Genomic DNA, 11686 nt, shown 5'->3' with positions numbered 1-11686 from the left:
TTGTCCAATGTATTTACCAGTAGTTCATACAGTTAAACTAAATGCATTTGAAATGAAATAAAAAATGTCAGGATTCCAATTAAAAAATAGCAAAAGATTATTCAGGATTCCAATTTAAAAATAGCAAATTTTGAGCTTGTAGATCAGCTATTTTTGTTACGACAGTAATCTATAATTTCTTCCCTTACAAGTCTCTAGGTGTAAATAGGATAGGCATAATGCCTATCCTAAATGCAAAGTGATGATCAAATGAAATTAATGAAGTCAATGTTCATTCTATGACCAAAATAAACTAAACTGATATGCAGGGAGTGGAAATATAGTGGCCCTCTCCATTGTCAAAGTTGCCCACCCCTGGTCTAAGTGGTTAACTGGACGTTTTAAGATGGGATTTACTCAACCTCGAATATTCAAATGTTACAGCTTGAACCCACATTTTAGTAAATTGTCTCACGTTAAACATGGGGAAAGAAGGAGGACACAATGATAAGTTTAAAAACTTTTAATTGCAGTCAATAGGTATGATTCTGGATGAAAACATTGAAGTAATTCCAGAAGTCATTAGCCATAGTCGTGTTGGTCCCAGCACTCATGTCATTAGCCATGGTCTTGTTGGTCCCAGCACTCATGTCAGCAAACATGGTCTTGTTGGTCCCAGCACTCATGTCATCAACCATGGTCGTGTTGGTCCCAGCACTCATGTCAGCAAACATGGTCTCGTTGGTCCCAGCACTCATGTCATCAACCATGGTCTCGTTGGTCCCAGCACTCATGTCAGCAAACATGGTCTTGTTGGTCCCAGCACTCATGTCAGCAAACATGGTCTTGTTGGTCCCAGCACTCATGTCAGCAAACATGGTCTTGTTGGTCCCAGCACTCATGTCAGCAAACATGGTCTTGTTGGTCCCAGCACTCATGTCAGCAAACATGGTCTTGTTGGTCCCAGCACTCATGTCAGCAAACATGGTCTTGTTGGTCCCAGCACTCATGTCAGCAAACATGGTCGTGTTGGTCCCAGCACTCATGTCAGCAGCCATAGTCTTGTTGAATGGAATCGTGTAGAATCCTGTTGGCACAAGACATGGAGTTAATACAGCTAATGACTTTTTTTTATAAACAGGGGAATAGACAAATTAAGTTAGAGCCATCCAATATTTGCCCTCTTCGAGGGCACCGGTCCAGGAGATAATTTCCCATTCATTTTGCCGTAGACATTTCAAAAAATGTAAAAACCTTTAAGCCTCAGACACAACAACTCAGCTGGTTTATCTTGACAAACAAAGGGCACAACACTGGTTTGTTTTAATTTCCAATTACTTATTCGACAAGCTTTTCCAAAACCCAACACTTAGAAAAAGAATCACCTGCACATAATTTGACAGAAAGAAGCGGATAACATGTCTACGGTGGATTTGCAGTTTGGAACATTCAAGCTTTGCCTACAGCTGCAATGTTGGTGAGGTTAACGTTGTTTAACACAAGCAGATGGGAAATGCAATTTGGATCAATGGGATGTCAATGGAGGGTATTGAAACTCTAGATTCATCCCATTATTTAAACAAAAAAACGAAGTGTTGCAATGCGGCTACTGCACAAGCAACAGCTACTTTGTCAAGAAATTCTGTGCAGGTGATTATTTTTCTAAGTGCTGGAGTTTGGAAGCACTCGTCGTATGTCACTGAACGGCCCTGCGGTCGAATTTGAACATAATGCAGGAGGCAGCAGCACGGCCCATTAACAAAAACGAGTGCTTCCAAACTGCAACACCTGCAGAGGATGTCTTGACAGAAAGTAGCTCATAACATCTCTACGGTGGATTTTTATGAAAAACAAGCTCGGCAGATTGAAAGAGAACCAAATTGGATGAGTGGGGAGTCAATGGAGGGTATTGCAACTCTAGATTCATCCAATCATAAAAAAATCTAGCGTTTCAAATTGCGGCTAGGTTGTTAGTAAAGAGCGTTCTAAAACAATTTAGTATTAAAATGCACATTGGAAACAAACCAATTTAAAGCTCTTTACCTGGGGCAAGAAGACCGAGAAGACCAGCAAGAACAAAAGTGCCTAACATGGCTGCCACTGTCTGAGGAAGAAGTGAGTGTCTGACTGGCCCTCAGCAGAGGTTCTGAGGAAGAAGTGAGTGTCTGACTGGTCCTCAGCAGAGGTTCTGAGGAAGAAGTGAGTGTCTGACTGGCCCTCAGCAGAGGTTTTGAAGAAGTGAGTGTCTGACTGGCCGTCAGCAGAGGTTTTGAGGCTTGCTGCTGGTCCCACACAGCTGTTCATGATCAGCACTAATGAGTGGAAGAGTTGCTCACCTCACATGACTGTCTGTCATTGGATGGGAAAGTTTGGACACCCTGTGTCAGACTTCTGATTGGTCCCTGACTGACTAACCAGCAGGCTCTTTCTGACTTATCCCGCCCTGGTTCCGCCTATATGAGTACTTTTACTTTTAGTACTTTAAGTACATTTTGATACCGATACTTTTACTCAAGTACATTTTAAATTCCGTACTTTTACTTGTAACAGAGTAGTTCTATTTTTAGTAGTTTAGTAGTTCTAATTTGTCCAGATTTTCATGTGTATGAGGTGACAGTACTTCATTAGACACCCTGGAGTCGTTTTTATGTGCAATGATGTATTCCCTTTGTATTTAGGGTTTCTTCCTGGAGGCTGAACCCTTGACAGTCAAACGTGCCAATGAAAAAAACAGTAATATAGTGACATCACATTATCGGCCCCTCCCCTAACCCCTCCCCCTTTATCATACAACTACAGCTGTGGGTGCAGCTTCATTGGAGCGTGGAGTCACAGCGCCCCCTGGTGGAGATAAACTCACAGAGCGTGAAGTCACAGGGTCCACTGGTGGAGAGGATACTGAGGCCGCCGAGAGGTCCATCAATGACAGTCGAATGGAGGAATTTCAAACTCCTTCACCAATACATCTCCTCAAATTCACTCCGGGCATGATGGACCTGATAAACGCTGGAGTAAGGCTGACCCTCCTTACCATACGGCCAGCCCAACAGCCCAAAATGCGAGAGGTACCATGGCCACAGGGAGAGGTACCATGGCCAGAGTTAATCCCACGCTATATGCCACGCCCATATAGCCTAGAAATACATTTGATCACTGATATGAACAGGGTCCATTATGCGTAGCAACAAACATTTATGGACCCCTTGCTTCTAGAAAGCCTGGTGTTTCAATCACCGTACAGGTTGAGGTTCACAACATTTCCACTGTTATTTCAAATAGATTGTCCAAGACAAGGAGTAGCCTGAAGAGAGAATGCTGCTTGGTTAATGTACCTCACAGGCATCACAGTCCCCAAAAATCTGATAACAAGCTAAACCTTGCCTTGTTTAACATCAGGTCATTAACAAATAAGTCCTCTTCTGTAAATGATATAATATGTAAAGAGAAGCTAGATATTATCTTTCTAACAGAGACATGGCTTGGCTCGGATGGAGCTGTTCTCCTAGCGCCAGCCTGTCCCGCAAACTACAGTTTCATCCACTCTGTTCGCGAGGCTAAGAAAGGAGGTGGACTGGCAATAATTTTTTCAGACACTTTAAAATTCAAGGCTCTGACTCTCGGCAGGTTTTCATCCTTTGAATACCAGGCCACAATACTGCAGGGTCAGTCCTCTATCCCAATGATCAGCATTTATCGTCCTCCAAAGTGCAGCAAAGCTGTATTTCTAACAGAAATATCAGAACTTTTATCTATCTGTTCCACTAACTATGACAGAACTCTTATCTCAGGTGATCTTAATCTATACCTGGACGATGCTTCAAATGCGGTGGCTCTGGGTTTCTTAGAGTTATTGCATCCTTTGAGTTCATCCAACATGTTGTTGGGCCTACATATAAACAGGGGCACACTCTGGACCTGGTGATTTCTAGAGGTCTGAACATCACTGTTGAAAGGACTATTGAAATGCCTGAGCTATCAGACCACTATTTGCTGTGTTTTAATATGACTGTAGAGAAATACATCACTGAATATACTATAAAAAAGCGTTTTTTTAGCTCATCTGCAGCCAACGAGTTCTCTCGTCATCTGCCCCCCCCCCCCCCCCCCCTATCCGATACTCCCCCAGTGAATGATATGGTCCAAATGTTTAATCTTAAACTAGAGTCAGCTCTTGACATAGTGGCTCCTATGAAAACTAAAAATAAACAGAACACCAGAGTAACACCCTGGATAAATGAGCATACACGTTCACTGAAGCAAGATTGTCGTAGAGCTGAGCGAGCTTGGAGAAAAAACAAACTCACCATCCACCTAGAGATTCTTAAAAAGTCAACAGTCGCCTATAACAAAGCCCTGCGTCTGGCAAGGCAGGCTTATTTCTCTGGCATTATTAATGAGAACAAGAAAAATGCCAGAGTCTTATTCTCTACCATTGAACGACTTTTAAACCCCCCCCCCAGTCCTACAAGCAGTCGTTCCCGGCCTCTAAAGCTAAGTGTAATGAGTTTGCATGCTTTTTTGATAACAAAATTTGTAACATTAGAGCTGATATTATGAATGGTGCTGCTGCTAGCTCAAGCCCTCAAACAGCAGCTAATGGTGCCAGGGTTGATCTCTCCAGGGGGAGCCTATTGTCTTTCTGTACAATTGATGAAGACGAACTCCGAAAAACCATATCTCAGATGACATCATCCTCCTGTTCATTGGACACAATTCCCACCACCTTTCTCAAAGAGGTTTTAGACAGTGTGATTGGAGATATCCTAAAAATTGTAAACAGCTCTCTACAATCAGGCGTCTTTCCAGACTCACTGAAGACGGCTGTAGTTAGGCCCTTACTCAAGAAACACAATCTTGATCCCTCTGTGCTGGGTAACTACCGACCCATTTCTAATCTGCCCTTTCTGGGCAAGGTTTTAGAAAAATGCATCTTTCATCAATTGGATGTGTTTCTACAGAACAACAATGTGCATAACAAATTCCAATCTGGCTTTAGGAAAGGCCACAGCACAGAAACAGCACTTGTAAAAGTAATGAATGATCTTAGGGTGTCTGCTGACAAGAAACATGTTTCCGTTCTTTTACTTCTAGATCTAACGGCTGCATTTGACACGATTGACCATTCAATTTTAATACAGCGTCTGGAGCACTGGGTAGGCCTGTCTGGCACGGCCCTGTCCTGGTTTTCCTCCTACCTAACAAACAGAAGCTATTTTGTCAATCTAGCTGAGTTTGACTCAGACAAACACAACATCTGTTCTGGTATTCCACAGGGCTCGATTCTTGGTCCTCTGTTATTCTCCCTGTACATACTGCCATTGGGAGAACTCATTACCAATCACGGAGTCAATTTTCATTTCTATGCTGATGATACCCAACTATATCTTTCTGTAGCTCCAGATGATCTCTGTGCCTTAGACCCGCTGTTGACCTGTCTGTCTAGCATTAAATGCTGGATGAGTGAGAACTTTCTCAAGCTAAATGAGGATAAGACAGAAGTTCTCATAATCGGTTCTAGTGAGCAGAAAGAATCGATAAAAAGCAGACTTGGCAACCTGACTGTAGAAAGTAACAGTACAGTAAAGAACTTGGGGATCACTATTGATTCTGAACTGAATTTTAATTCACACATTAATCATGTTACCAAGATTGCCTTTTTTCATCTTTGAAATATTGCACGAATCAGAGCCTATTTGTCACTGGACGATGCAAAAACGCTAATCCACGCCTTTGTTTTTTCTCGGCTTGATTACTGCAATGCACTTTTTTCTGGATTGCGGTTGTTTTTAGGATTGATTTTAAAATTCTTTTACTTGTTTATAAAGCTCTCAATGGTCTCGCACCTTCCTACCTACATGACTGCCTGCCGAAATATGTCCCAAACCGCCCCCTAAGGTCTTCCACTGTTGGCCTGCTCGCTTTGCCTAAAAAAATGGCAACTAAAAAATACGGGGAAGCAGCTTTTTGCTTCTACGGGCCGACGGCGTGGAACAAACTCCCACTGTACCTTCGACAGGCAGCCTCTGTAGACATTTTTAAAGCTCAGCTCAAGACCCACTTTTACACCCTTGCTTTTAATTGATTTATTTGTCTTTTAAAAAAAATGTTATTCATGTCCTCACTGTATTGTTTATGCCCTGCCTTTCTTTTCTTTTTTGTGTAAAGCACTTTGAGCTGCATTTCATGTCATGAAAGGTGCTATACAAATAAAGTTTTATTATTATTATTATTATTATTATTCAGTTCAGGTGGATCACCACCCATCACCACCCACCACCAGGCAAACTTAATGAACTGGTGGGGTTGCCCACAAAAAAAGACATTTTAACAAATACTGTACACTTTTTTGAAAAATCATGGCACTCCATCTATTTAAATCTTTTTGCACACCTATGTATACTGCCCACTTGTGGCGGCGCTACAAAAAGAGCAGTATGCAGCCAGAGACTCAGTGTGTCTTTTATAATGATGCCATGAGACTGCTGCTTAAAGTGCCACGGTGCAGCAGTGAGACATCAGACTGCTGCTTAAAGTGCCACAGTGCAGCAGTGCAAGCGGAATGTTTGTCAGCATCGGCGTACACACCTGCTCAGCTGTGCTGAAGGAACCTCATGTACAAAATGTATGTGTAGGCTGTCTGGTTCTGTCAACAGCATTATTCTTATTCTGACTAACCCTTTTGTTGAGTTCAGTCAGGTTTGTTTCTAAACTGCGGAACCATTGGCGTGTAAGCCTGTATAGTATGCATTTGTGATTTTATGTAGACAATGTGTGCCTTTTGCTTGTCTCTGTATTTGTATGTTTTTTTTTATGTCACTATGGACCTTGTGGCTTTAATAAAGTTTGATTGATTGAAGTAAAACAATTGAGTACTGTTTCCACCACTGATTTTCTGAAGCAGAAGCCTGAGTAGCTGAACTTCAGGAGAGGACCCAGAAACGGCAGGAGAGCCAAACACAGATGGGCTGCATCACCTTTCTGCCACTCGGCAGATAAAGGTTTGCATTTTGGGGGAAAGCTTAGTTCATAGATTTTGTGTAAAGGAGGGAAAACAAATGCATTAAGTATATAGTGCTAACCATTTCACTAAGTATTGAGGGTCCAAGACAAGTCATACATGGGCAACTGGCGGCCCGGGGGCCACATGTGGCCCTCAGGTTAATATCCGAACATTGATATGATGATTTCAGCTAATTAGTATTAAAATGTTAGTATTGTTTTTGTCCAATGTATTTACCAGTAGTTCATAAAGTTAACTAACTAAATGCATTTGAAATGAAATGTCAGGATTCAAAAATAGTAAAAGATTATTCAGGATTCCAATTAAAAAAATAGCACATTTTGAGCTTGTAGATCAGCTATTTTTGTTACGACAGTAATCTATAATTTCTTCCCTTACAAGTCTCTAGGTGTAAATAGGATAGGCATAATGCCTATCCTAAATGCAGAGTGATGATCAAATGAAATTAATGAAGTCAATGTTCATTCTATGACCAAAATAAACTAAACTGATATGCAGGGAGTGGAAATATAGTGGCCCTCTCCATTGTCAAAGTTGCCCACCCCTGGTCTAAGTGGTTAACTGGACGTTTTAAGATGGGATTTACTCAACCTCGAATATTCAAATGTTACAGCTTGAACCCACATTTTAGTAAATTGTCTCACGTTAAACATGGGGAAAGAAGGAGGACACAATGATACGTTTAAAAACTTTTAATTGAAGTCGATACATGATTATTGCTGAACATCGTGATCAAGTGATGAAGTCAGATGTTGCCGGCCGCTCATCATGAAGTGCCTCCATCTCATCCGCCTCCGCAGCCTCCGCCTCCTTCTAGGCCGCCTCCTCCGGCGCGACATCCTCGAACGCCTCGTACTCATCAACCATGGTCGTGTTGGTCCCAGCACTCATGTCATCAACCATGGTCGTGTTGGTCCCAGCACTCATGTCAGCAAACATGGTCTTGTTGGTCCCAGCACTCATGTCAGCAAACATGGTCGTGTTGGTCCCAGCACTCATGTCATCAACCATGGTCGTGTTGGTCCCAGCACTCATGTCAGCAAACATGGTCTCGTTGGTCCCAGCACTCATGTCAGCAAACATGGTCTCGTTGGTCCCAGCACTCATGTCAGCAAACATGGTCTTGTTGGTCCCAGCACTCATGTCAGCAAACATGGTCTTGTTGGTCCCAGCACTCATGTCAGCAAACATGGTCTTGTTGGTCCCAGCACTCATGTCAGCAAACATGGTCTTGTTGGTCCCAGCACTCATGTCAGCAAACATGGTCTTGTTGGTCCCAGCACTCATGTCAGCAAACATGGTCGTGTTGGTCCCAGCACTCATGTCAGCAGCCATAGTCTTGTTGAATGGAATCGTGTAGAATCCTGTTGGCACAAGACATGGAGTTAATACAGCTAATGACTTTTTTTTATAAACAGGGGAATAGACAAATTAAGTTAGAGCCATCCAATATTTGCCCTCTTCGAGGGCACCGGTCCAGGAGATAATTTCCCATTCATTTTGCCGTAGACATTTCAAAAAATGTAAAAACCTTTAAGCCTCAGACACAACAACTCAGCTGGTTTATCTTGACAAACAAAGGGCACAACACTGGTTTGTTTTAATTTCCAATTACTTATTCGACAAGCTTTTCCAAAACCCAACACTTAGAAAAAGAATCACCTGCACATAATTTGACAGAAAGAAGCGGATAACATGTCTACGGTGGATTTGCAGTTTGGAACATTCAAGCTTTGCCTACAGCTGCAATGTTGGTGAGGTTAACGTTGTTTAACACAAGCAGATGGGAAATGCAATTTGGATCAATGGGATGTCAATGGAGGGTATTGAAACTCTAGATTCATCCCATTATTTAAACAAAAAAACGAAGTGTTGCAATGCGGCTACTGCACAAGCAACAGCTACTTTGTCAAGAAATTCTGTGCAGGTGATTATTTTTCTAAGTGCTGGAGTTTGGAAGCACTCGTCGTATGTCACTGAACGGCCCTGCGGTCGAATTTGAACATAATGCAGGAGGCAGCAGCACGGCCCATTAACAAAAACGAGTGCTTCCAAACTGCAACACCTGCAGAGGATGTCTTGACAGAAAGTAGCTCATAACATCTCTACGGTGGATTTTTATGAAAAACAAGCTCGGCAGATTGAAAGAGAACCAAATTGGATGAGTGGGGAGTCAATGGAGGGTATTGCAACTCTAGATTCATCCAATCATAAAAAAATCTAGCGTTTCAAATTGCGGCTAGGTTGTTAGTAAAGAGCGTTCTAAAACAATTTAGTATTAAAATGCACATTGGAAACAAACCAATTTAAAGCTCTTTACCTGGGGCAAGAAGACCGAGAAGACCAGCAAGAACAAAAGTGCCTAACATGGCTGCCACTGTCTGAGGAAGAAGTGAGTGTCTGACTGGCCCTCAGCAGAGGTTCTGAGGAAGAAGTGAGTGTCTGACTGGTCCTCAGCAGAGGTTCTGAGGAAGAAGTGAGTGTCTGACTGGCCCTCAGCAGAGGTTTTGAAGAAGTGAGTGTCTGACTGGCCGTCAGCAGAGGTTTTGAGGCTTGCTGCTGGTCCCACACAGCTGTTCATGATCAGCACTAATGAGTGGAAGAGTTGCTCACCTCACATGACTGTCTGTCATTGGATGGGAAAGTTTGGACACCCTGTGTCAGACTTCTGATTGGTCCCTGACTGACTAACCAGCAGGCTCTTTCTGACTTATCCCGCCCTGGTTCCGCCTATATGAGTACTTTTATTTTTAGTACTTTAAGTACATTTTGATACCGATACTTTTACTCAAGTACATTTTAAATTCCGTACTTTTACTTGTAACAGAGTAGTTCTATTTTTAGTAGTTTAGTAGTTCTAATTTGTCCAGATTTTCATGTGTATGAGGTGACAGTACTTCATTAGACACCCTGGAGTCGTTTTTATGTGCAATGATGTATTCCCTTTGTATTTAGGGTTTCTTCCTGGAGGCTGAACCCTTGACAGTCAAACGTGCCAATGAAAAAAACAGTAATATAGTGACATCACATTATCGGCCCCTCCCCTAACCCCTCCCCCTTTATCATACAACTACAGCTGTGGGTGCAGCTTCATTGGAGCGTGGAGTCACAGCGCCCCCTGGTGGAGATAAACTCACAGAGCGTGAAGTCACAGGGTCCACTGGTGGAGAGGATACTGAGGCCGCCGAGAGGTCCATCAATGACAGTCGAATGGAGGAATTTCAAACTCCTTCACCAATACATCTCCTCAAATTCACTCCGGGCATGATGGACCTGATAAACGCTGGAGTAAGGCTGACCCTCCTTACCATACGGCCAGCCCAACAGCCCAAAATGCGAGAGGTACCATGGCCACAGGGAGAGGTACCATGGCCAGAGTTAATCCCACGCTATATGCCACGCCCATATAGCCTAGAAATACATTTGATCACTGATATGAACAGGGTCCATTATGCGTAGCAACAAACATTTATGGACCCCTTGCTTCTAGAAAGCCTGGTGTTTCAATCACCGTACAGGTTGAGGTTCACAACATTTCCACTGTTATTTCAAATAGATTGTCCAAGACAAGGAGTAGCCTGAAGAGAGAATGCTGCTTGGTTAATGTACCTCACAGGCATCACAGTCCCCAAAAATCTGATAACAAGCTAAACCTTGCCTTGTTTAACATCAGGTCATTAACAAATAAGTCCTCTTCTGTAAATGATATAATATGTAAAGAGAAGCTAGATATTATCTTTCTAACAGAGACATGGCTTGGCTCGGATGGAGCTGTTCTCCTAGCGCCAGCCTGTCCCGCAAACTACAGTTTCATCCACTCTGTTCGCGAGGCTAAGAAAGGAGGTGGACTGGCAATAATTTTTTCAGACACTTTAAAATTCAAGGCTCTGACTCTCGGCAGGTTTTCATCCTTTGAATACCAGGCCACAATACTGCAGGGTCAGTCCTCTATCCCAATGATCAGCATTTATCGTCCTCCAAAGTGCAGCAAAGCTGTATTTCTAACAGAAATATCAGAACTTTTATCTATCTGTTCCACTAACTATGACAGAACTCTTATCTCAGGTGATCTTAATCTATACCTGGACGATGCTTCAAATGCGGTGGCTCTGGGTTTCTTAGAGTTATTGCATCCTTTGAGTTCATCCAACATGTTGTTGGGCCTACATATAAACAGGGGCACACTCTGGACCTGGTGATTTCTAGAGGTCTGAACATCACTGTTGAAAGGACTATTGAAATGCCTGAGCTATCAGACCACTATTTGCTGTGTTTTAATATGACTGTAGAGAAATACATCACTGAATATACTATAAAAAAGCGTTTTTTTAGCTCATCTGCAGCCAACGAGTTCTCTCGTCATCTGCCCCCCCCCCCCCCCCCTATCCGATACTCCCCCAGTGAATGATATGGTCCAAATGTTTAATCTTAAACTAGAGTCAGCTCTTGACATAGTGGCTCCTATGAAAACTAAAAATAAACAGAACACCAGAGTAACACCCTGGATAAATGAGCATACACGTTCACTGAAGCAAGATTGTCGTAGAGCTGAGCGAGCTTGGAGAAAAAACAAACTCACCATCCACCTAGAGATTCTTAAAAAGTCAACAGTCGCCTATAACAAAGCCCTGCGTCTGGCAAGGCAGGCTTATTTCTCTGGCATTATTAATGAGAACAAGAAAAATG

General features: G+C 42.6%; 2 protein-coding genes across 2 annotated transcripts; both read right to left on the bottom strand.

Annotated features, from left to right (window-relative positions):
- Nucleotides 1–487: 487 nt before the first annotated feature.
- On the bottom strand, nucleotides 488–2266 carry LOC306929198 (uncharacterized protein). Its single transcript, XM_079509640.1, has 2 exons — nucleotides 2023–2266; nucleotides 488–1066 (listed from the first exon to the last, which is right to left on the bottom strand). Exons 1-2 carry the CDS (start codon nucleotides 2069–2071, stop codon nucleotides 513–515), a joined length of 603 nt encoding a protein of 200 aa, XP_079365766.1. The 5' UTR covers nucleotides 2072–2266; the 3' UTR covers nucleotides 488–512.
- A 5411-nt stretch (nucleotides 2267–7677) lies between these two features.
- On the bottom strand, nucleotides 7678–9562 carry LOC306929836 (uncharacterized protein). The gene is made up of 2 exons (XM_079510570.1): nucleotides 9321–9562; nucleotides 7678–8364 (listed from the first exon to the last, which is right to left on the bottom strand). Exons 1-2 carry the CDS (start codon nucleotides 9367–9369, stop codon nucleotides 7814–7816), a joined length of 600 nt encoding a protein of 199 aa, XP_079366696.1. The 5' UTR covers nucleotides 9370–9562; the 3' UTR covers nucleotides 7678–7813.
- Nucleotides 9563–11686: the final 2124 nt, after the last annotated feature.

The sequence above is a fragment of the Electrona antarctica genome, assembly GCF_951216825.1.
Source record: "Electrona antarctica genome assembly, chromosome: 9".
Classification (NCBI taxonomy): domain Eukaryota; kingdom Metazoa; phylum Chordata; class Actinopteri; order Myctophiformes; family Myctophidae; genus Electrona; species Electrona antarctica.
This window is presented reverse-complemented; position numbering and strand designations above follow the sequence as displayed.

What these genes read in the sequence shown, in the direction of transcription:
- LOC306929198 (XM_079509640.1), bottom strand. Translation starts at nt 2,071, where the DNA reads ATGTTAGGCACTTTTGTTCTTGCTGGTCTTCTCGGTCTTCTTGCCCCA. An exon ending in TCTCGGTCTTCTTGCCCCAG is followed by an intron (nt 1,067 to 2,022) that starts GTAAAGAGCTTT and finishes TTGTGCCAACAG; the next exon opens with GATTCTACACGATTCCATTC.
- LOC306929836 (XM_079510570.1), bottom strand. Translation starts at nt 9,369, where the DNA reads ATGTTAGGCACTTTTGTTCTTGCTGGTCTTCTCGGTCTTCTTGCCCCA. An exon ending in TCTCGGTCTTCTTGCCCCAG is followed by an intron (nt 8,365 to 9,320) that starts GTAAAGAGCTTT and finishes TTGTGCCAACAG; the next exon opens with GATTCTACACGATTCCATTC.